Below are 21,008 nucleotides of genomic sequence, written 5' to 3' on the forward strand. Positions count from 1 at the left end.
TTTAAGAACCAAAATAACTACTATTCTTTTATTATGACAAAGGTATCCAGAAGGTGATAAAAAATAAAAAAACTCCCTTGAGATACAACTTCTGCTATTCTAAATACGTAGGTAACTTCTGCTATGTCATCGAATACAACTTCAGCTTAACGGAATTTGAAAACATAATAAATGCTTAAACAATGGAGTTCAATGTCAAGCATTGAGATACTTTCAAATTTTAGCAATCGCACTATCCCTTGTATAGTTGGGTTCCTGCCTGTTAAGAATTCAGAGTCCCTAACCCTGTGCTATCTTGAATCTTGATCAAAACCATTGTTGCAACAATATTCAACTATTCATACTCCATTCATGCAAGTGAAAAAACAAAATAACTTGTATAGTTTAATTTAGCATTAACAGAAATATAAAGCCCATTTGAACTTTGTACTTTAAGGACTTCAATTGGAATGTAGACCTTTCCTCTGGTTGGACACAACATACTTGGTAGCTCTCTCTTCAACCTTTGTTCTTTGTGTGAGCTTGGTGAAAGAAATAAACATCTACATTGTTGCTGCAAAAGACAAAGAAACTTACTGTTCAAATCAATGTAGTCCTGATAATTACAAAAAATATGGCATTTTTCAGACAACCATTTACATTCAAAAGGGACCGCATAGCAATTTTCGGAAGCACATGAATATATTGGGCGGCACTAGCAGCTCGTAGTAAAAATTCCTAGCTTTAAAACATAAATATATCCAATTGCTAATAGATTTGTTTCACTTCTGGACCATATGTTATGTTACTTCACCTTAGAGGTATATATAGCCCTTTTACTTGAAACACTTATCGAGCAAGTATGAGCTCCATGATACTACTATAGAACTTATCATTCAACCTCAAGGAAAGTATATCATCATCGTGTCCATACTCTTTCAGTGAAGAGTCAAACAAACAAACAACAAGCTTGGTTCATAAAGATTATACACCACTCCTCCAAACATGTAGGAAAAAAAAATGATCTAAAACAACAGTTAAATCTGCAAAAAAAAAAAGGAAAAAAAAACTCAAATAATCTGGTCCATAAAAATAATATATACCGATTTAGTGCCAGTTCAAATAGGAGGGGACATACAAAAGATAACTACAACAATTCAAATAACTTGGTTGAGGTCAATTAAATATTTTCAGATCTTATTTGCCTTAAATCAAATGAAATAATTATTGTTTTCTTTATATTTCCTTATTCATCCAATTAAAAGTGCTTATAACATCTTACATGCAACATCTGAAAAATGATATTGAAAACAGAAGCTTCTTGCTGCTTTATAGGTGAGATACTTAGAAAAATCTCTCCTTTACAGGGTAAAATAATAGGCTTAATTGCATGTTTCGTCCCTTATGTATATTTTAAGTTTTGAGTTGGTCTTTATGTTTTTAAAGTTTCAAGTTTGTCCAAAATGTTAATCATATTGGAATAAGTTAGTCTGTTCCATCACTTGGCCGTTTAGAGATCTGAGTTGAGAATATGAGTGTTGGAATTTATTTTTATTTTTTTGCAATAAAAGAGGGCCGAAGCCCAAAAATGAGTGTCTGAATTTAACTTATTGATTTATTAAACTCAATATTATGTGGCGGAATGGACTAACTTATTCCAACATGAGTAACGTATTGGACCACAACTTGAAACTCTTAAAACATAAGACACCAACTTAAAACTTTTAAAACATAAAGGACCTACTTAAAACCTAAAATAAACATAAGGGACCAAACATGCAATTAAGCCTAAAAAATATACATGTGCATAAACAAAATAGGATGTAAATCATTGGTTTAATAAAAGTCACAAATTAGAAAGAGGTTGAAGGCTTAAATAACCGTTACCTTGCACCCATAAAATACTCTACAAGCTTATACAAGTCCAGTTTGTGCATGAGACAATATGCGAAAATTGTCATATAAAAGAGTTCCTTAAAATTAAATAGTTCTGAAAATAAGTTCTTGAAGTAATTTTTGTTCCGTGAATGATGTAGTCCTATAAAATACAGGACATGGACAACATAGTACATACCCATGGCAGTTAATTAAAATAATACCTATGAACTATGATATTTAAACCTGAGTCTAACACTGTGACAAGGGACAGGGATCTCAGGACAGAGACGATTGAACCAGTTACGACCATAAGAGCTCACAGACGAGACGACGGAGGCTTAACGCAGTGACAAGGGACAGATATGCAAAGCCATAGAAGATGTGTTGAGGGTGAATGTAGCAATCAAAGTCAAACAAAAAATATAACTTATGGCTCAGAACTTGGTTAACCGTAGCCGGTAAAGAAATAAAATAAAAGGTTGATGTGGCTTCAAATGAGAGGGTGTGTTATAAAGAGTGTTTTGAGGGTGTGACCCTAGCATTCCTCATCCCTTTTATTTGCATACACTTATCGAGCAAGTATGAGCTCCATGATATTGATACTACTATAGAACTTATCATTCAACCTCAAGGAAAGTGTATCATCATCATGTCCATACTTCTTCAGCAAAGAGTATATGATATTTCAACCTGAGTATACCGTATCTATATCAAAATAATACCTATGAACTAATGATATTTAAACCTGAGTCTTCCATATCCATATCAGTAGGCCAAAAGGTAAAAATAACAAGAAACAAAAAGTCAAGTGTTATGTAAGGAAAGACTGTGGCTTCAACGAAGTGTGTAGTGTTTTGAATAATTGCAGTTGACATCATCATTAAAATTCCAACCATTATTAAATTAATTTTGAGTTCTGGAAGCACTTCACAATTGTACCGCAAACATTAGTACATGTGCATTTGTCCACAATTATCTGCAGTTTTGGTATTTGCAAAGCAACTACATGCAACTGGAACCTAAAATAAGTTTGAATTCAGTGACCTAATCTGGTATAGCTCAACTTATACCGTTGATTTTTCAGACCAAGTAACAAGGAAGGAGAAATGACTAAATCGCAAAAAAGAATTATGTTCCCATAAATTAAAGAAAATTTCAACTTTTGAATATTGGTATTAGATTCAGACTAAGATGCATAACGATTTTGAAAAAATATCAATGAAAACATAACCAACAACGAAACAAGTTAGCTAAAGTAGCTACAATCACAGTCTGTACCAAAAAGTATTAAAATCGAATACGGAACAAGATAACAAATTATGGCTAAAATACCTGAAAATCTAATCACGATGTGCATGTTTTGTCCATGGTGTAAGCAAGATTGAGTTTTTCCTCATACAACTTTAATAGATAAGAAGACTCCTTAATACCCTTTATACACTTATCAAGAAACAGCTTTTCAGGCACTACAAATGGACAAGTTAAGCTTGCATCCTTTTTTCGCAAACCTTTCTTCAGAAGATATTGCAATACAGAGGCCCTTGGAAGGACCCTCTTTTCGAAACTTAAAGAAAAAACTGATGGTCCTTTGGCAAGGGCAAGTGCATCCCAACCTAACTGATTGACCCAAAAGTTCATCACTAAATTAATTTTATCAATGGATACCAACATACAATGTGGTTGCCTTCTAAATGCTTGTAGAACATCTTCATCAGACCAACCCCACTTCTTAAAGGCATCGACTTTCTCTTCCCACAATGTTTTCCTTACAGATAGTTTGGCATGCAATGCTACACCAAAGGTTGTTTTTGAAGTAGCAAAACCCAAATCCTTTAATTCCTCCACCAATTTCAGCATGTCATGTGTCGGTGTCTGAAATGCCCGACTCCTTAACCAAAGCATTCTTTTAATGTTTGAGTCGGCCACTCCATTGGCAATCAGCAATCTAATGTTAGATACCACACGAGCGTCTCCGAAGAAAGATGGATTGCGAATTACACAATCAATAATGTCCTTGTCTGATTGCAAGAATCTATAAATCAATTGATAGGCTTGGATAATTTTATTATTGAGGCTTGTTTTCAGGATGTAGGGGTTCTTAGTGAAAATGTTAACAATGTCAGAGGTAGAAGCACCTTTGGAGAGAAAAAATTGAAACTTTGGCAAAACCCTTTTAGAAGGGTTGCAGGAAAGTAGCCATGGTTCCTTTGAAATGGTAAGACGTAGTTGGGAATCTGAAAAACCATAGTTTCTAAAGAAGTTGATAACAGAGTCAGGTTTTTGGGCAGTCTTAAAACTAATTGCGTATGTGGAGCAAAGTCTGGAAGCAGATTGTGGGGAAAAGCCAAAATTGTTGATGAGGTAGGAGACTGCAAAAGAGGTTGAATCTGAAGAGTTGGTGGAAAAATGGAGAGAAAATGTTGGTGATGATGGGTAATAACGTTGAAAAAGAGGGTTAGGGTTAGGGTTTGGTGAGAAAGTTAAGGCCTTGAGATAGAGAAAAGCTCTATGACTATGACGATGGATATTCAACATTTAAAAATGATAAATTAATGTTAAAGCATATGAATTTGAACCCTAATTCTTGGAATTTGATTGCACAGAATGAGTAACTTACCTGTTAGTTCGAAAAGAAATGGAAATATGGAAGCTGAGAACAAATGGGTGATGGAAAGGAATGGAGGAGCTCGTATTTAGAGAAGCAAAATGAAATTGAAATAGTGACAATATCAACTTTGCTAGTCAAAATAGAGAACAAATGCTCATATAGTCATATTCCGATGAAAATCGTTTATATCTTTCATGCATACTCCTCATTTTAACCCTTAGCGCGTTAACTCATCACGCTTCAACCCTTCAAGAGTTCTTGACGTTAAAAGAAAATATATATTTTAATTAATGTTAAAGATTATTTTGAGTAACGAATTGAACAATCATTGTTTTGTAATTTTGCTATATTGAAAAACTATTGTGGTTATACATTACATATTCAGGAATGAAAAATGACTATTTACTAAAATGAAGTGTAGCGCGAAAATAAATAAAAGTGAAGAAAATGACTTGGTTCAAAATTTTATTTGAGCTTAAGAGTACAAAATAATGTTAGTAACACATTCTCTTTAACATTGAGCTGTATTTCAATAATGTTAATAAATTAAGAGTACAACTTATTGTATTTCATTAATTATTAAAGTCTCAATACAAAGCCACTCCCAAGCAGAGTTTTTGAACAATTGGTACAAAAAATTGATCTTCGTCGACCCAGAGATGGTTGTATTGTTGAGGGGGGAGAAATAAATGTATTATGTAAAAAGATATTGTACTCTTTTTCCTCCACTAGAATTTTTTTCCATTGTATTTTTTTCTAGTAAGGTTTTAATGAGACATATCTTGATGGACATCCAAGGAGGAGTGTTATGAAATAATGACTTAGTGGATGTCCATCCTTAAGCCTTCCACCTTCCTATAACCCTCATTAGTAAGTGAATAGTTAGTGGACCTTAATTGCCTTGATCACTCACTTACTCATCTTGATTACTATAAATATGACTCATATTGTATTGTAAAGGCACACTTGTGAAGAGAAATACAAAGTGTTTTCATCTTCTTCCTCCTCTTCTTGTTCTTTTAGCTTATTTCTTAACATTAAAATATTCTACTTTGCTATTAAGTTTTGTTCATAAAAAATTACCACGCAAACAATTTTAATCTAAAAAACTTAAATATAAGTGAATGAGTCGAAGTTCAAACTTCAATTATGAACAATTTTTCAACGATCTGGATGAGTGAGTTAGGACACATATAACCCATTTTCATTTGTAACTCACTAACATACGCGTAACACCAGCCACCGTGTTTCACATGATCATCACCTGCACTTCCGTCGCCCCGGCACTGTGAAGCCACCTAAATATTGATGTCGCTAATTACGCAGCTGGCAAGAATAGATTGAAGGTAACAAAAATTAATTATTTAATTGTACTAATCTTCAATTTCCCTTTTAATCTGAATCCATTTTTTCAAACTTCAACTCAACACTATGTTCAACTTCAATTCTTCATGGCGCCATAGAAGAACCCTAATCTATCATCTCAAAGGCTTAACGACCCCACAAACATCACAATCCCTAAACCCGAACCCTCTTTTCCACCATTTCTGCACTAAAACTTCAGATTCAACCTCATTTGCAGCCTCCTACCTCATCAACAATTTTGGCTTTTCCTCACAATCTGCTTCCAAATTTTGTTCCACTTACAAGGTTCGTTTCAACAATGCCCAAAAACCTGAATCTGTTCTCAAATTCTTTACAAACTATGGTTTCTCTGATTCCCAACTACGCGATATGATTGCCAAGATGCCAGAGCTGCTTTCCTGCAAACCCTCCAAAACGGTGTTGCCAAAGTTTCAATTTTTTCTCTCCAAAGGTGCTTCTACCTCTGACATTGTTAACATTGTCTCTACAAACCCTAGAGTTTTGTATGCAAGCCTCCAGAATCAAATAGTCCCAACCTATGAATTGGTGTACAGATTCTTGCAATCTGACAAGGAAATTTTGGCAAAATTGAGTTACAATGCAAATTTACTTTGTGATCGTACTGTGTATAATAACATCACAATGCTGATTGAGAATGGGGTGTCTGACTCAAACATTAAAACTTTGCTTAGGGAACAGACTCGAATATTCAAGAGACGTGACATGCTCAAGTCGGTGAAGGAATTAAAGGATTTGGGGTTTAATCCTTCAAAAACAACTTTTGGTGCAGCATTGCATGCCAAAACAACAGTAATCAATACCCTATGGAAAGAGAAAGTTGATACCTTTAAGAAATGGGGTTGGTCTGAAGAAGATTCTCTTGAAGCATTTAGAAAGAAACCTTATTGTATGTTAACATCCATTGAAAAAATAAATTTAGTGATGAACTTTTGGGTCAATCAGTTGGGTTGGGATGCTATGGCCATTGCCAAACAACCTTATATTTTGTCATTAAGTTTGGAAAAAAGGATCATTCCGAGGGCCGCTGTTGTGCAATTTCTTCTCAACAAAGGTTTGACAGATAAGAATGCAAGCTTAACTTATCCATTTGTAGTGACTGATAAGTTGTTTCTTAATATGTTTATAAAACGTTTTGAGAATGAGGCTTCTTATCTTTTAAAGTTGTATGAGGAAAAACGCAATCTAGGATAGACCAGGGACAAGACATGCATGTCATGATTAGGTTTTCATGTCTTTTAGACTGAATATGTTATTCTTGTTCCATATTTTATTTGAGTTGTATTTGGTACAGCAGACTGTGATTTGATCTAATTTAGCTTTGCTTAGTTTGACAAATGCTGGTTTTGTATTGATATTTTAATCAAAATCTTATTGTTTATCAGTCTTAATACATCAAATATTTTCCAGTACCACATGTAAAAATTTAATTTTCTAGCATTTATTGCCATGGAATACTTCTTTTGGAGTGTTATTTCTCCTTCCATGTTTGTGTAGTCCAATAATCTATTGCATAAATTCAGCTATGCCAGAATATGTTGTTGGGTTTAAAATGGTTCCAAGTCGTAGTTTAATCATGGGCAAATGCAGCCATAGTGGTAGCTGTCTGTGCACATGTGGTTTCGGATTTGTGGACTACTTGCAGTTAGCATTATGCCACAGCCAGGGCAGATCTTACATCGCACTTAATTTCTTTACATATTGTCAAGTATGTTGTTATGTTTACCTGTTGGCCAATTGATATGAATTTGGTTGATTCATGTTTAAATATCAGATGTTGTCCATGTTCAGTGTTTTATGTGACTACATTGCATTAAACAGTAGCTTGAATGGCTTGTTTTTTGTATGATTTGAGAGAGGTATTCCTTAACTGCTTTATGCATACCTCTGGAGTGGACTTCTTGTTAATTTTTGGCCTCATGTTCTCTTACCATTTGTTCACTTTGAAAGACAATTTTTTATTTTTTCTAAAGAATCTCACCTACAATGGAAGTTTTTTTCTTAATTGTAGCAATATGAAGGAAAGTTTGGTCCTTCTATGAAAAAAATCATTTTGAGATGTTGCAGTTAAGATGTGTCGACTCGAGTGCTTTTTATTGAAAAAGATGCAGATTAATAAAGAAAATAAAATTCCATACTTTTAATTTGATTTAAATAAAATAAGATATCAATTTAATATAAATAACCTTGACGTAGTAATTTAATTCGTTGAATTTATCTGTCTTATGACTTACTATTCAAACTATCAGTATAAACTCATTCCAGGTTCACACAATTTACTGAGAAACCCTCATGCTTTAGATTCTAAGTAATTCTTCTGAATATTTTTTCATTGGTTCTCCACACATCGTTGCTTATAGGGAAGATTTAGTGTAGTTTCTGTTACTGATATAAATTTTGGTTGTCTTTGAGCCACTTAGGCTCATTGTTTATTTTTCCATTTAGGAGAATATCTTATCTCCATTTGCTTTCTACTTTTGTATGTATGTATTAGTTTGAATTTTGTGTACTTGCTAATTTTTCCAGTTGCATTTGCTAAACTTTGCAGAAATTAGTTTTATTACTAAGTTAAGGGTTTGAATACAAGTCAAGTTATTCTAATTAGTATTAAGAACCTGGTGTTGTTAGGTCCCTTGCATCCTAGCCTTGTGAGCCATTATTGGGCACATTTCGTTGCTGGGGAAGGAATGAAGGGGTAGCATCCGAAAATTGCATGTTAATAATTCATTTGAGGGACTGGTTTTAGGAGGATTAACTGGTGGTCTCGTCTCAGCTCATATCTTAACCACTCCTTTAGAGTTTGGACATCAAAACCAGGCTGCAAGTACAGGGTTCAACTGTGAGGTATAATGCTTAAAAGTGTTATGGTTTAGTCTCATTATTTCTCATCTGGATTTTTTTACAAAGATGGGATGATATATCGTATGAAATTTCTTAAATATGCTCTTCTACTTCAGATTCCCATTCTTTCAAACATGCTGTTACAAAGAAATTATAGTCAATATGCATACTTAAACTAAGTCAGACTTGGTCTGGCCCATTTTTTTATCGTTCAGTTTGACTCATTTGTCGAACCAGTGAACAGTGACTTGGTGAAATTGGAAATTTGGCTTTGGTAACAGCTTAAGGTGATAATTTTAATTTGACAAGAAACAACTTATTGTATTTCATTAATTATTAAAGTCTCAATATGAGAATTTAATGGAATTTAACAGCCATATCCCTTCTACTTTCACAAACTTACCCAGTATAATATGAGTTCTACCATATAAATTATCATACAACTCAATGAAAGTAGATGGTGATGCTAATTGCCCATACTCTTTCAGCACAGTCCATCAAACAACAACCCTGGTCCATAAAAATAATACATAACACCTATGCACATAGACAGTCGAAATTCATTGTAAAACAGTAGGTGAAGTCTTCCATATGAAGGGTACCTTTCTTTTTTTTTAATAACAGGAGAAAATATTTAGTCAAAAAAGATATTAACCCAAATGGAATGATGAAATAAGACAACAATGTTGAAGCTCATTGTACATCAGCAACAGAAACTACACAAAATCTTTCGAAGAATAAATCATTGCAGCAGTCCATATTTTCTTCACTAAACAAGGCGAAGGAACTGTCAAACTGAATCGGGAAGTAAGCTACTAGTACTAATCGTCATTGCAGCAGTCCATATTTTCTTCACTGATTATCCCAATGCTCAAAACCCTTTAAAATATTTCAAATCACAAGCCAAAGCCAACTATTGAAATTCGTGAAACTAATAACTAAGTATCCACCCCAATACACAATCAAAATACAAAGATGAATGATGAAGGATGATTGATGAATATTTCTAGCAAAGGTAGCAACAGCAGCATAAACATTCAGCTAAGCTAGGTTACAAATAAGCATTGGATATTAAAGAATTTGCACTCGTGCTTCAATAATTTATAAGCATCAAGTAGCTGATATACATTGCAAGTTCACAACTGTAATGAAAATTGAAGAATACAACTACGAACAAGCCCTCCAAGTTCTAACCCCGTCATAATGAAATAACTCAGTTAAATTGATTGCAACTTAGACAAGACAGGGTTAACACAAGTACTTGAATATGGGATGAAGAAACATTAAGATGTTGAATTACACAAAATGTGTGCTTACAAGTTAACCATTCAACAGCTTCCAGATGCTAGACCGTCCTCCCTGATTTTTCAGACACCCATTTTTTCTAGGTATAGCTTTAACAAATCATCTCTTTCCTCCTTAAAACACTGCACATACTTTTCAAGAAACACATTTTCATTAACACCAAATGGAGTAGACAATTCAATATTCTTTTCTATCAAACCTCTGGAGATCAAATGCGAAACAACACAAGCCCTTGGAATGACCCTATTCTCCAAACTATACGAAAAAACCTCCGGCCTTTTGACAAGAGCCGAAGAGTCCCAACCCAATTCATTGACCCAAAATCTCATCACCTTATTAATTTTCTCCGTGGATGCTAACATACACAATGGCCGCTTCCTAAACGCTTCAAGAACCATTTCATCAGACCAACCCCATTTCTTAAAGACAACAACTTTCGCATCCCAACGTGATTTCGACATGGCCCTTTTGGCTAACAATGCTTGACAAAAATTCACATTGGTAGGATCATCAAAACCCATTTCCTTAACCAAATCCAAAGCATTCCTCATATCATAAGTCAATAATATAGACGGTCTTCTAAGCAATAAAAAAGTGATATTTGAGTGAATGACTCCATCATCAAGTAACATATTAACATTTCTAATAAAATGAAAATGACCAAAGAAATGTTTACAATGAAGTATACGTTCAATAACTTTCTCATTAGAAGGAAGGAACCTTCTTACCGATTCAAATGTAGGGATTATACTATTCTCAAGACTTGAACCAAGAATTCTAGGGCTTCTTGTAACTATTTCCACAATATCAATATTTGAAGCACCTTTTGAAGTTAAAAATTCAAACTTTGGCAAAACCCTTTTGTAGGGGTCACATTTAAGAATGTTGGGTGCTTGTCTAATGATGTTTTTTATCTGAGAATCAGAGAAACCGTAGTTTCTGAAAACAGCGATTACTGAGTCGGGTTTTTGGGAAGTGTCGAATTGAACTAGTTTTGAAGCTTTTGAAGCTGTTTCTGATGAGAAACCGAAATTGGTAATGAGATATGAAACTGTGAACTGGGTTTGTTGTGAAGTGGTTGAGGAGGAGTGGTTCAAAGAGAGGGTTGAAAGAGTAGAAATGAACTTTGGGGTTGGAAAGGGTATTGTTGTGGTTCGATTTAGGTTGAGAAAGAGGGGTTTGAAGCTTAAGGATTTCAACATCGGAGAGTTCCAAGATTTGTTGTGCCTCTGAAACATCAAGATTGAAAGTGACTTCGATTTACCAGAAGACAACAAGTGAAAGTGAAAGTGAAAGTGAAATTAAGGTTGTGACGAGAGTGAGAGTGAGAGTGAGAGTGAGAGTTGTGAGTGAGAGAGGATATTTGTACAAGTGATAACTTTTTAACAATGGATATGTTTTTAGGGTGATTTTATTCCTTTTCTCCATGATATTTTAAGGCAAAAATGTTAATCTGTGCTTTGAAGGAAATTTTTATTTTTTGTTTCCTCAACATGTATCCTTATTTCAGACATCACTACTGCACCCTCCGATCATTATTATAAACAAAATTTCACTTTTTAGGTTCATTCAATAAATGATGTATGTGGTCTATTTAATGGACCACATACATCATTTATTGAATGAACCTACAAAGTTGATTTTTGCTTATAATAGTGACCGGAGGGTGTATAGTACATCCTCCGGTCACTAATATAAACAAAAATCCACTTTTTAGATACATTCCATTAATGATGTATGTGGTCTTTATTTTATGCCACATACATCATTAATTGAATGTATCTAAAAAGTGGATTTTTGTTTATATTAGTGACCGAAGGTGTATCTTGATTAGATTTCCCTTTTTAATACAACATTAATTACTTTTTTTTTCAATTATAACCTCTCTTTTACAACATTTTAGTGGTTTAATCACAAAACCCAACAAAGCAACGAGGGTGATCAAGTTACAAAGGTCACACTTGAAGACACGGAGCCAACATGTTTGGCTCCATATATGAATCTTGCTTCGCCATTATTGTTCCTTCCTCAGATTCTTTCACATCTCTTTGTTCATTTTACTACTCATAATCTTCAAAATTTCACACTTTAAGGGAACAAAGAAAATTGCTTCTTTTACATTACAAAATCATTGATTCCCTCGTTCAAATTCATTCGTTCCTATGTCACATTGTAGGATTTTCCACCACATTCTCAAACGTTGTAAAGCTTCTAAGAATACCAAAACCGTTGCTAAAACTCACGCAAGGATCATTATACTAGGTTATGCCACATACCCATCTCTTGTTGCGTCTCTAATATCAACCTATGCACACTGTCACCAACCCAACATAGCCCATCATGTCTTTTCCAGAGTTATGAATATGTTCAACATGAATTTGGTTATTGAAAGCTTAGTGAAATCTGGTGAATGTGATATTGCCAAGAAGATGTTTGATAAAATGCCTGTTCGAGATGTGGTTACTTGGAACACCGTCATTGGAGGGTATGTTAAAAACTCGCGCTTTCTTGATGCATTGAGTATTTTTCGAGGTATGTTGAATGCCAGAGTTGAGCCGGATGGGTTTACTTTTGCTTCTGTGGTGACGGGGTGTGCACGCATTGGTTCATTTTGTAATGCGAAATGGGTGCATAGTTTAATGGTTGAGAAAAGGATTGAGCTGAATTATATACTCAGTGCTGCGTTGGTTGACATGTATGCTAAGTGCGGTAGGATTGATGTTTCGAAGCAGGTTTTTGAGTGTGTGGTGCGTGATCATGTTTCTGTTTGGAATGCTATGATTAATGGGTTGGCCATTCATGGACATGCTTTGGATGCAACTGTGGTTTTTTCAAGGATGGAGGTGGAAAATGTTTTGCCGGATTCTGTTACTTTTGTTGGGATTTTGAAAGGTTGTAGTCACTGTGGGTTAGTTGAGGTAGGTCGCAAGTACTTTGAAATGATGCAGAATCGGTTTTTGATTCATCCGCAGCTTGAGCATTATGGAACCATGGTTGATCTCTTGGGACGAGCAGGGCATTTGGAAGAAGCATATTCCATGATTAAGGCGATGTCGGTGGAGCCTGATGTTGTTATTTGGAGATCACTTTTGAGTGCTTGTAGGATCCACGGAAAGAAAGAACTCGGCGAATCCGCTATTGCGAACATTTCCCGTCTTGAGAGTGGAGATTTTGTCTTGCTGTCAAACATGTATTGCTCTTTCAAGAATTGGCATGGTGCTGAGAGGGTGAGACACATGATGAAAAAGGGAGGAGTTCGTAAAAAGCGTGGCAAGAGCTGGATTGAATTGGGGGGCAGCATTCATCAATTTAATGCAGCTGATCAGTCACATGCTGAAATGAAAGCGATTTACAGGGTGCTGGAAGGTTTGATGCAGAGAGCTAAGCTGGAAGGATTCACACCGTTGACAGAACTCGTTTTGATGGATGTTTCTGAAGAGGAAAAGGAAGCGAATTTAACATTTCATAGCGAGAAGTTGGCTTTGGCTTACGGAGTTCTGAAAAGTAGCCCTGGAACAAAAATCACTATTTCCAAGAACTTGCGTATTTGTCAAGACTGTCATAATTGGATTAAAATTGTCTCAAGGATGTTAAACAGAGAGATAATTGTGAGGGATCGCATCCGTTTTCATCAATTTGAAGGTGGGTTTTGCTCTTGTGGAGACTACTGGTAGTAACTTATGATAGTTGCTTTGTTGAAATTGTTGATTGGCACTTAGCTGTTACACATTCTGATTATATTGAGAAGAAACTGAAAAATGTGAAGGAAAGGGATGGAACCAAAATGGGAAGCTCTCTTTACAAACATCAAATTCACATCCACTTAGGTCTTTGTCATGTCTATAAGCTTAAAAATGATATTATGCAATTGCTAATTATTAATATTCTACCTTTTCTGCATAACAATGGACAATTTGAACTGATGTTCAGCAAGAAGTAAGACCTTGAGGAGATGAAACAGAAGCAATTATTGAATGAGTCTCAGCAAGACACCGAGAAACAACATTTGCAGTGTGTGAGTCTCACATTGGATGAGATATGGTCTGAAACGAGTTCATAAGTGAGACATCCCTCACCTTACAAGCTAGTTTTAGAGTTGAGTTAGGCCAAACCCAAATTGAAGATAGTGAACCCATAAGGGAAAAAGATGCAACTATTGCAGTGAACCTAGAAGGACAAGTAGTTTCTACATCTACACTCATGCCAAAGAGGAATGACTCGGTCGAATGTTTAAGCCATGCAGGTGCTTCTAAATGTGCTTTTGGGTTAACTGTAATAGCTGTGCTTCTGGTTTCACTTCATGCTGACCTCCAAGTGGATCATTTCTAATACCAATTATTGCAAAAAGGAACAATGGTTATGATTGTAAGCACTTGTTTATTTACTTTACCTTTAATATTTATAAAATAGCTACTTAGAATTATTTCTAATTTACCCATTTTTTCTTTCACTTCCAATCTAGTACATGGCATTTGTGGTGATCATGCAACAGCTTTGACTGTGAGCTTGGGCACAGCATGTTACATCAGATAGCAAACCTCATAATATCAAGTTGTTATTTTGAGTTTTGCCTATTCAATTAACATTGTCTATTGAATGTTAGGAAGTCATTAATCAATTTCCAGTGGATACACAAAATTGTAGTAGCCAACTCTAAAGATGGATGAATGTAAAAATTTGGGCACCATCTGAAATTGAAATGCACTGATTGGACAAAATAACACATTTCTTTTTTGCCTTTGTTGTGAGTTTGTAAAAGTCACACGAAAATAAGTTGACTGACATATTTTATTCATCGAGTATCGATAGAAGTTATATGATTTTGCAATGCTTTGTCGAGTTACTAATTAATTGGAGGAGAGAAAAACCATTGCCATTGGGAAGTGGTGAGAGTTGAGTTTCTCTTTAAGGACGGTCTTGGGTTTAATAAGTTTTGTAAATTGAAAAATGGACACGAATAGAGTTGTATCCCTTCAAAGTTCAAATGAGTCTATTTAGTTTAACTAAGATTACTTGTATTAATAACTTCCGGACACTTAATTTTAGGTTAAAAAATGCAAAGAGGGATGTCTCCCTCAAATCACTTATTTGTCAGGAGAAATGAATGAGTAGATGACCAATCCTAATTGGGTTTAGTTTGGTTTGTTTTTTTTGGATCTACAAGTTGGCGTTTAGTTTGATTGAGAAAGATGGAAAGACCTGTATTTACATTGCATAAGTTAATTAAGAAAATGAGTTTATCATTACGTTTATTTTGGAACTAAAGTGTAAAAGAATCACTGTAAGCAGCGAGATAAGCAACAGTTATTTGAACTGATAATTGGAAGACCCAACATGTTTCTGCCGTAGGACTCAGAAAGAATGCCACCAAAAACTTCGTAATGCAAAGCCTAAAAGAAGTCATTTGATCAGCACAATTATGCTCACGTAAAATATTACCGCTGACAAGAAAAATACCACTTCAATAAATGAATTCGATGATCAATTCAAGACTTAAATTCTTATGGGTTTCAATTTGAGAGATTTATTGTTTTAAGTTTATACTTGCTATGCAAGAAACACGTAAAGATGAATATAAGTTGTAAAAATACAAGAATAAAAAACATTCCGTATAAAAATGTAGAAAAGTAACAACAAAAAGTAACTGGAAATTGTATGTCATGAACGTAAATGTGATACATACTTCATTTGATCAACAACCAATGAGATGTTTATCATATGTGAGCGGATGTATAATTTATAAGACAAGTTAACATAAGGGAAAGGAACTCCCTAAAATGGAGAATGAATCCCTTATTTATAGCAAAAGAAAGGAACTACTTTCGACGTTTGCATGCACGTCACATGTCCTTTAACTAAATTGAAACTTTTTATGCAAGTTTCTTTTAGTCTTTGATTTCTAACTTATGATGGTTTTCTTGACAAATTTGTAGTTACATTAACCAACTTTCAAATTTTTCTTGTACGCTTTGGAAGAGGTAGTTATTTTGAATGTAAAAGACCCTAGTCTTCGAATGTTTCTTGAATTAGGATCTTTCGAGCGTTGTACTTGTAATCTACGAGGATGTTCCTTCGAGTGCACATACAAGATTAAACTTCTAGATTCGCTACGAGTGTGTAATTTCGAGGCATTTCTCAAGCATTCTTTAATTATCCTGCCAATTGATTTAAAACTAGAGTTTTAAATTTTACATATAACAATGAGTAACTCTAAAATGCATGGAGTTAGTTAGAAGTAGTTAATTTTTTTTTTGTTTGTAAACATTGAAATATTGTTCTACTGTCCATTTTTTTAGAGGATGGTTGCACTGTCCATATGTTTTCATGTTTGTGTCTTTGGGACTGCTCTGAATTCAATTCCAAAATAAAATGTTGATTGAGAATGGAGATCAGACATGATCAGAGGCAGGGGTTTAAGGGGTTCGATTGAACCATCTGAACTTGAAAACAAAAAAGAAGCAAATATACCTTTATATATTTTACATTTTGAACCTCTGAATTGTATTTTTTGCACCACTAACTCAAAATTAAATCTTGTCAAAAAAAAAAACTCAAAATTAAATACTAAAAAACTTGACCCTCTAAGCTAGGGCTCTGCCATTGATCGGAGGTAGGCACAGATCGATCTGGTGATTTGGTATGGGTCATGTGGTCCAGTTTGACACTAATGTTTATAAAGTACGAACGAGTTCGTGAAAACAATATGATATAGTGAATGAGATTCTAAGCATGTCATCAACTTACAAGTAACTTCGAACCGATGTAGTGAATAGGCTCCAAAATAAATAATACTTGTTTTTTGTTTGAACATAAAATAAATAATATTGTATTTCAAATTCTAAGCTTTATGCTGAATTTAGTATTTTTTTTTTGTCAAGTAGCATAAATAATGCTTTATGCTGAATTTAGTATTGAAATATGAAACTTTAATGATATTTTAAAGACAATATCACACTTACCTCCTTAAAGTCTATTAGAATGACATTGACACCCCTTCTAATTTTAAAGCTTACAATAACTTCCTTTAAGTTCACATCAAATAGATAAACATTTTCCTTCCCTACTAACATTGTTAATTTCCGTATTATTTTTTTAGAGATATGTTGGTGTAGAGGAGGGAGTTGATGATGGTTGGGTCGGGTTGTTCGAGACGGAGGTGTGCAAGTTGGAGTTTTTGCATGGCAGTGGTTATGCGGTCGGTGGTGATAGTGGTGGAGGGGAAGTCTTGGCAGGGGTGTTGGAGTATGTGACAACTATTGTGGGGAGGGAGGTGGTGGTTAATGGGAGAAAAAAAGAGGATAAGGTAGAGAGAGACAATGAGGGTTTATTTTTTAATTGTTGAGCTAATTTTTTTTATTTTTTAATTTAAAAATTACACACATGACCTCTTACTCAATTAAACGAAATGTCATGTATGCATTGACTTTGTCAAAATCAAAGTTTTACAAAATGAGATAAAGATAAGGAGTAAAAAGTGTTTTTTTTTTTTTTGTGACGTGAAGCACGTTTAAACTAAAACAAAATAAAATGAGAGTTGGATGGAGGCGGAGAGAAGAAACGAACATAGTTATTTAAGTACTCCATACGAAAAATTCTCTAAAAAAAGTAGGAAATCAATGGTGTTAGTATGGATGGAATTGCCATCTCTTTGATGAGAGAACTTAAAGGAAGTGAGAGTAAAAATAGTGTGAGTGTTAATGTCTTTTGAGTAGATCTTAAGAGAGGTGAGGTTAATTTTCTATATATACACTCCCTATAGGTTTGACGAGTAACCATTACTTATCACTAAGCTAATACTTGATAAAATGAAACAAATATACATTCAATTTTCTTTTTGGAATGATAAAAGTAAATTTCCAAAAAAAAAAAAAAAGGTAATTAGTAAAAAGCGATGTATTAGTTCATAACTGTAACTCACTTGGGTGGCTATCGGAGATATTATTTTTAGATTTTGGGATTCAAAACACCTTAAATATGTGAGTCTAACAGAAAAAAAAAAGGTGATGTATTGAGACAATCACAACTTACTGGATCACATAAATGTGATGGGCACCAATAGGGAGAGACACCATGGCGCACCATATATCAGCATGTAACGTGAAAGTTTTCGTAAATTCAGCATATATGGTGTACTCGACTTCATGCAAACTCATAGAGACCATACCTATGCACAATAGTCGTATGTATATCTTTGTAGATAAACCAAGATGATACTAATCATTGAAAACTCATCAATATAATTGAAAAAGTTGGAATTTAAATCTAAGTCGAAATGTTTGATATAGTAATTTTAGCGGTTGAGTTGAAACTTGTGGACAATGATCATATGTTTTGTTTGACAATGTTTACAACAATATATTCTGGACAAGAAATATACCATACCAAAGATGAGGGGAATTATTATATTTAAAAGGATTCGGACTTTGATGGTCATATAGTTTTTTTTTTTTTTGTCAAGATGGTAATATAATTTTGGTGTGTATATATGAATTTTATCATAAAGGATTATCTTGTGGAAACAAAAATGGATGCAACTTTACTTTGTTTTAGATAAGAAAATAGATGAAACACACCAAAGGATAGCTCGTGTATTTTTTTGCCAAGGAATTTAATTTATTTTCAACAAAACAACTTTTAGTCTCGTACAAAAATAGTTAGTACATATTAGTATTTCGATCAATTTTAATACACAATTAGTTTTTGGATGTTTTTGAATAGTTACAAGACTAATGTCATGTAGTTGACCATCCCCACAAATTTTAAAAATTCATAAATAAATAAAATGTCATGTTAATTTTCTATTTCTTCTTCTTTTTTCTTGAATGATCAAAATCACATAGCTTTTGTACATACTTTTGTCTCAAGTTAATTTTAAATCCCAAAATAAAATAAAAAAAATTCACCTTCTTGTTCCTTCTTCCTACTTATTTGTGCCGATTGTATTGTATTTTGAATTTTCTTTTTATTTGTTTTGTTGGTTGTATTTTCTCAGTATTATAGTGTTTTTTGGACTTAGGTTGACCATTGTGTTTTAAATTTGTATCAATTTTAACATGGACAAAATAATTTGATTAAAGTCCGTAAAGTCTAGTTCAATTGACAATGCCAAAATGGTTAGATAGACGTCTTCATTCGGGTTCGAATTTAGAACCTTATAATATGTGTGAGTTTCAATGGTCTTTACCGCTTCGTCTAAAGACAAAAAAATGATTAAAAACAATAAGAGCTCTTTGCGTGGGAGAATATACATGTCAAGCTAGAAGTTATCGGGTGTATTGCCTATATTTAGGAAAGCACTAAAAGAATGATCATTTCCTTCCACATTTTTCTGTTTTCTTTTCCCATTGGACTCTCTCTTTTCATGCCAAGACATCCATCATGACCAATCTCCTCTATTTCTAAGTACATATAATCATGACATAAAACGTCGACCTCACACACCTAAAAATGCTAGCCAAAACAAATTAAACTTCAACTTATCCCAAAAAAATGGAACTTAACTCTTTGCATTCCTCATTTGAAATGCTTACAAAATTTATGAGCACTAATCTCTCATCTAACCAACTTTTTGCAGTGCTTTTGGTAGTAGGTTTAGCAACTCTTTACTTTGCATGTAGAAGAAAAGTGCACATTTATTTGATCGATTTTAACTGCTTTTGCCCCCCAAGTTCATATAGACTACCTAAAGCCATGTTTGAAGAGAACAATTTCTTTGATGATATGGAACAAGAAGCTGTTGATTTCCAAAGTAAAATCAGTTCAAAATCTGGATTCAGTGATGAAACATCCATTCCTCCATCTCTTGCTCAAATACCTAAAAGTAAAGCTCTCACCTTTGCACTTGAAGAAGCTGAATTAATAATGTATTCAGCAATCAAAGACCTTTTACAAAAAACCAAAATCAACCCAAAATCCATTGACATTGTAATAACTATTAGTAGCATCTTCTGTCCTACACCATCTCTTAGTTCCATGGTGGTTAACAAGTTCAAGATGAGAAGCAACGTCATGAGTTTTCATCTATCAGGTATGGGATGCAGTGCTGGAATTATAGCTGTTGGTCTTGCAAAAGACTTGTTGAGAGTTCATAGAAACTCATTGGCCTTAATAGTAAGCACAGAGACACTTAGTTTAAATTGGTACACAGGTAAAGTTCCATCTATGCTACTAACTAATTGTCTATTCAGAATGGGAGGATCAGCTATACTGATGTCAAGCAGGGTTCAAGATAAGCATAAGGCGAAGTATGAGCTAAGACATATTGTTAGAACAATCAATGCATATGATGATCAATCTTATGCATGTGTATACCAGGATGTGGATCCAGAGAACAAAGAAGGTGTATCGATATCGAAGAACATAGTCAATGTTTGTGGAGATGTGTTGAAGAAAAATATTGCTTCATTGGGACCATTGGTTTTACCATGGAGGGAGCAATTCCTATATGTAGTTTCAATTATTTATCACAAACTTTGGAGTAGAAGCAGAACAGGCATATATACTCCGAAATTCAATAGGGCTTTTGCGCATTTCTGCATACATTCAGGAGGAAGGGCTGTTATACAAGCCATTGAGAAAAATTTGAGGCTAAGGAGAGAGGATGTTGAGCCATCAAAAATGGCTCTTTACAGATTTGGAAACACTTCATCTTCTTCAATTTGGTATGAGTTGTCATACATTGAAGCAAAAGGGAGGATGAAATGTGGAGATAGGGTGTGGCAAATTGCCTTTGGAAGTGGATTCAAGTGTAACAGTGCAGTGTTGAAATGTCTAGGTGACGTGAAGCCTGATACCACCACTGCATGGAGAGATACTATTCACTCATACCCAGTAGATATTTTGTGAACAAACTGATACAAAGTATGAACATAGTGTTGTGCTTCTTGAACATTGTTTGACTTGCATAAATGTGTATTAAAATATTGTAGCTCTGCAGAAATGATTTATTATAATATAATTATTATGGAAGTATTATTTTTTGTTAAAAATATCATTTATAAATGATTTTTTTTTA

The 21,008-nt window shown here is 34.1% G+C and overlaps 4 protein-coding genes and 1 pseudogene across 5 annotated transcripts; 3 read left to right on the forward strand and 2 right to left on the reverse strand.

Moving 5' to 3' along the window:
- On the reverse strand, positions 1-4,623 carry LOC146945413 (uncharacterized). Of its 2 annotated transcripts, XR_015026331.1 has the most exons (3): positions 3,190-4,623; positions 794-1,022; positions 1-553 (listed from the first exon to the last, which is right to left on the reverse strand). XR_015026331.1 is itself a non-coding variant. In XM_085743743.1 (2 exons), the coding sequence occupies exon 1, from the start codon at positions 4,390-4,392 to the stop codon at positions 3,202-3,204; it is 1,191 nt and encodes a 396-aa protein (XP_085599869.1). In that variant the 5' UTR covers positions 4,393-4,623; the 3' UTR covers positions 1-553; positions 3,190-3,201. The 2 variants fall into 2 exon arrangements, 1 of the variants encoding a protein (XP_085599869.1); XM_085743743.1 differs by lacking the exon at positions 794-1,022.
- An 839-nt stretch (positions 4,624-5,462) lies between these two features.
- Positions 5,463-7,263, forward strand: LOC146945414 (uncharacterized; annotated as a pseudogene).
- A 2,497-nt stretch (positions 7,264-9,760) lies between these two features.
- LOC146945415 (uncharacterized) lies at positions 9,761-11,376 on the reverse strand. The gene has a single exon (XM_085743745.1). The coding sequence runs from the start codon at positions 11,230-11,232 to the stop codon at positions 10,057-10,059; it is 1,176 nt and encodes a 391-aa protein (XP_085599871.1). The 5' UTR covers positions 11,233-11,376; the 3' UTR covers positions 9,761-10,056.
- A 371-nt stretch (positions 11,377-11,747) lies between these two features.
- LOC146945416 (Tetratricopeptide repeat (TPR)-like superfamily protein) lies at positions 11,748-14,712 on the forward strand. Its single transcript, XM_085743746.1, has 2 exons — positions 11,748-14,359; positions 14,457-14,712. The coding sequence occupies exon 1, from the start codon at positions 12,157-12,159 to the stop codon at positions 13,666-13,668; it is 1,512 nt and encodes a 503-aa protein (XP_085599872.1). The 5' UTR covers positions 11,748-12,156; the 3' UTR covers positions 13,669-14,359; positions 14,457-14,712.
- Positions 14,713-19,346: 4,634 nt separating this feature from the next.
- On the forward strand, positions 19,347-20,995 carry KCS21 (3-ketoacyl-CoA synthase 21). The gene has a single exon (XM_085743748.1). The coding sequence runs from the start codon at positions 19,484-19,486 to the stop codon at positions 20,837-20,839; it is 1,356 nt and encodes a 451-aa protein (XP_085599874.1). The 5' UTR covers positions 19,347-19,483; the 3' UTR covers positions 20,840-20,995.
- Positions 20,996-21,008: the final 13 nt, after the last annotated feature.

The sequence above is a fragment of the Medicago sativa genome, chromosome 2 (assembly GCF_051527215.1).
Source record: "Medicago sativa cultivar Bolivia chromosome 2, Bolivia_mono, whole genome shotgun sequence".
Lineage (NCBI taxonomy): Eukaryota > Viridiplantae > Streptophyta > Magnoliopsida > Fabales > Fabaceae > Medicago > Medicago sativa.

Bases quoted from the DNA above. Each gene is read 5' to 3' on its own strand.
- LOC146945413 (XM_085743743.1), bottom strand. From the start codon at position 4,392: ATGTTGAATATCCATCGTCATAGTCATAGAGCTTTTCTCTATCTCAAG.
- LOC146945415 (XM_085743745.1), bottom strand. From the start codon at position 11,232: ATGTTTCAGAGGCACAACAAATCTTGGAACTCTCCGATGTTGAAATCC.
- LOC146945416 (XM_085743746.1), top strand. From the start codon at position 12,157: ATGTCACATTGTAGGATTTTCCACCACATTCTCAAACGTTGTAAAGCT.
- KCS21 (XM_085743748.1), top strand. From the start codon at position 19,484: ATGGAACTTAACTCTTTGCATTCCTCATTTGAAATGCTTACAAAATTT.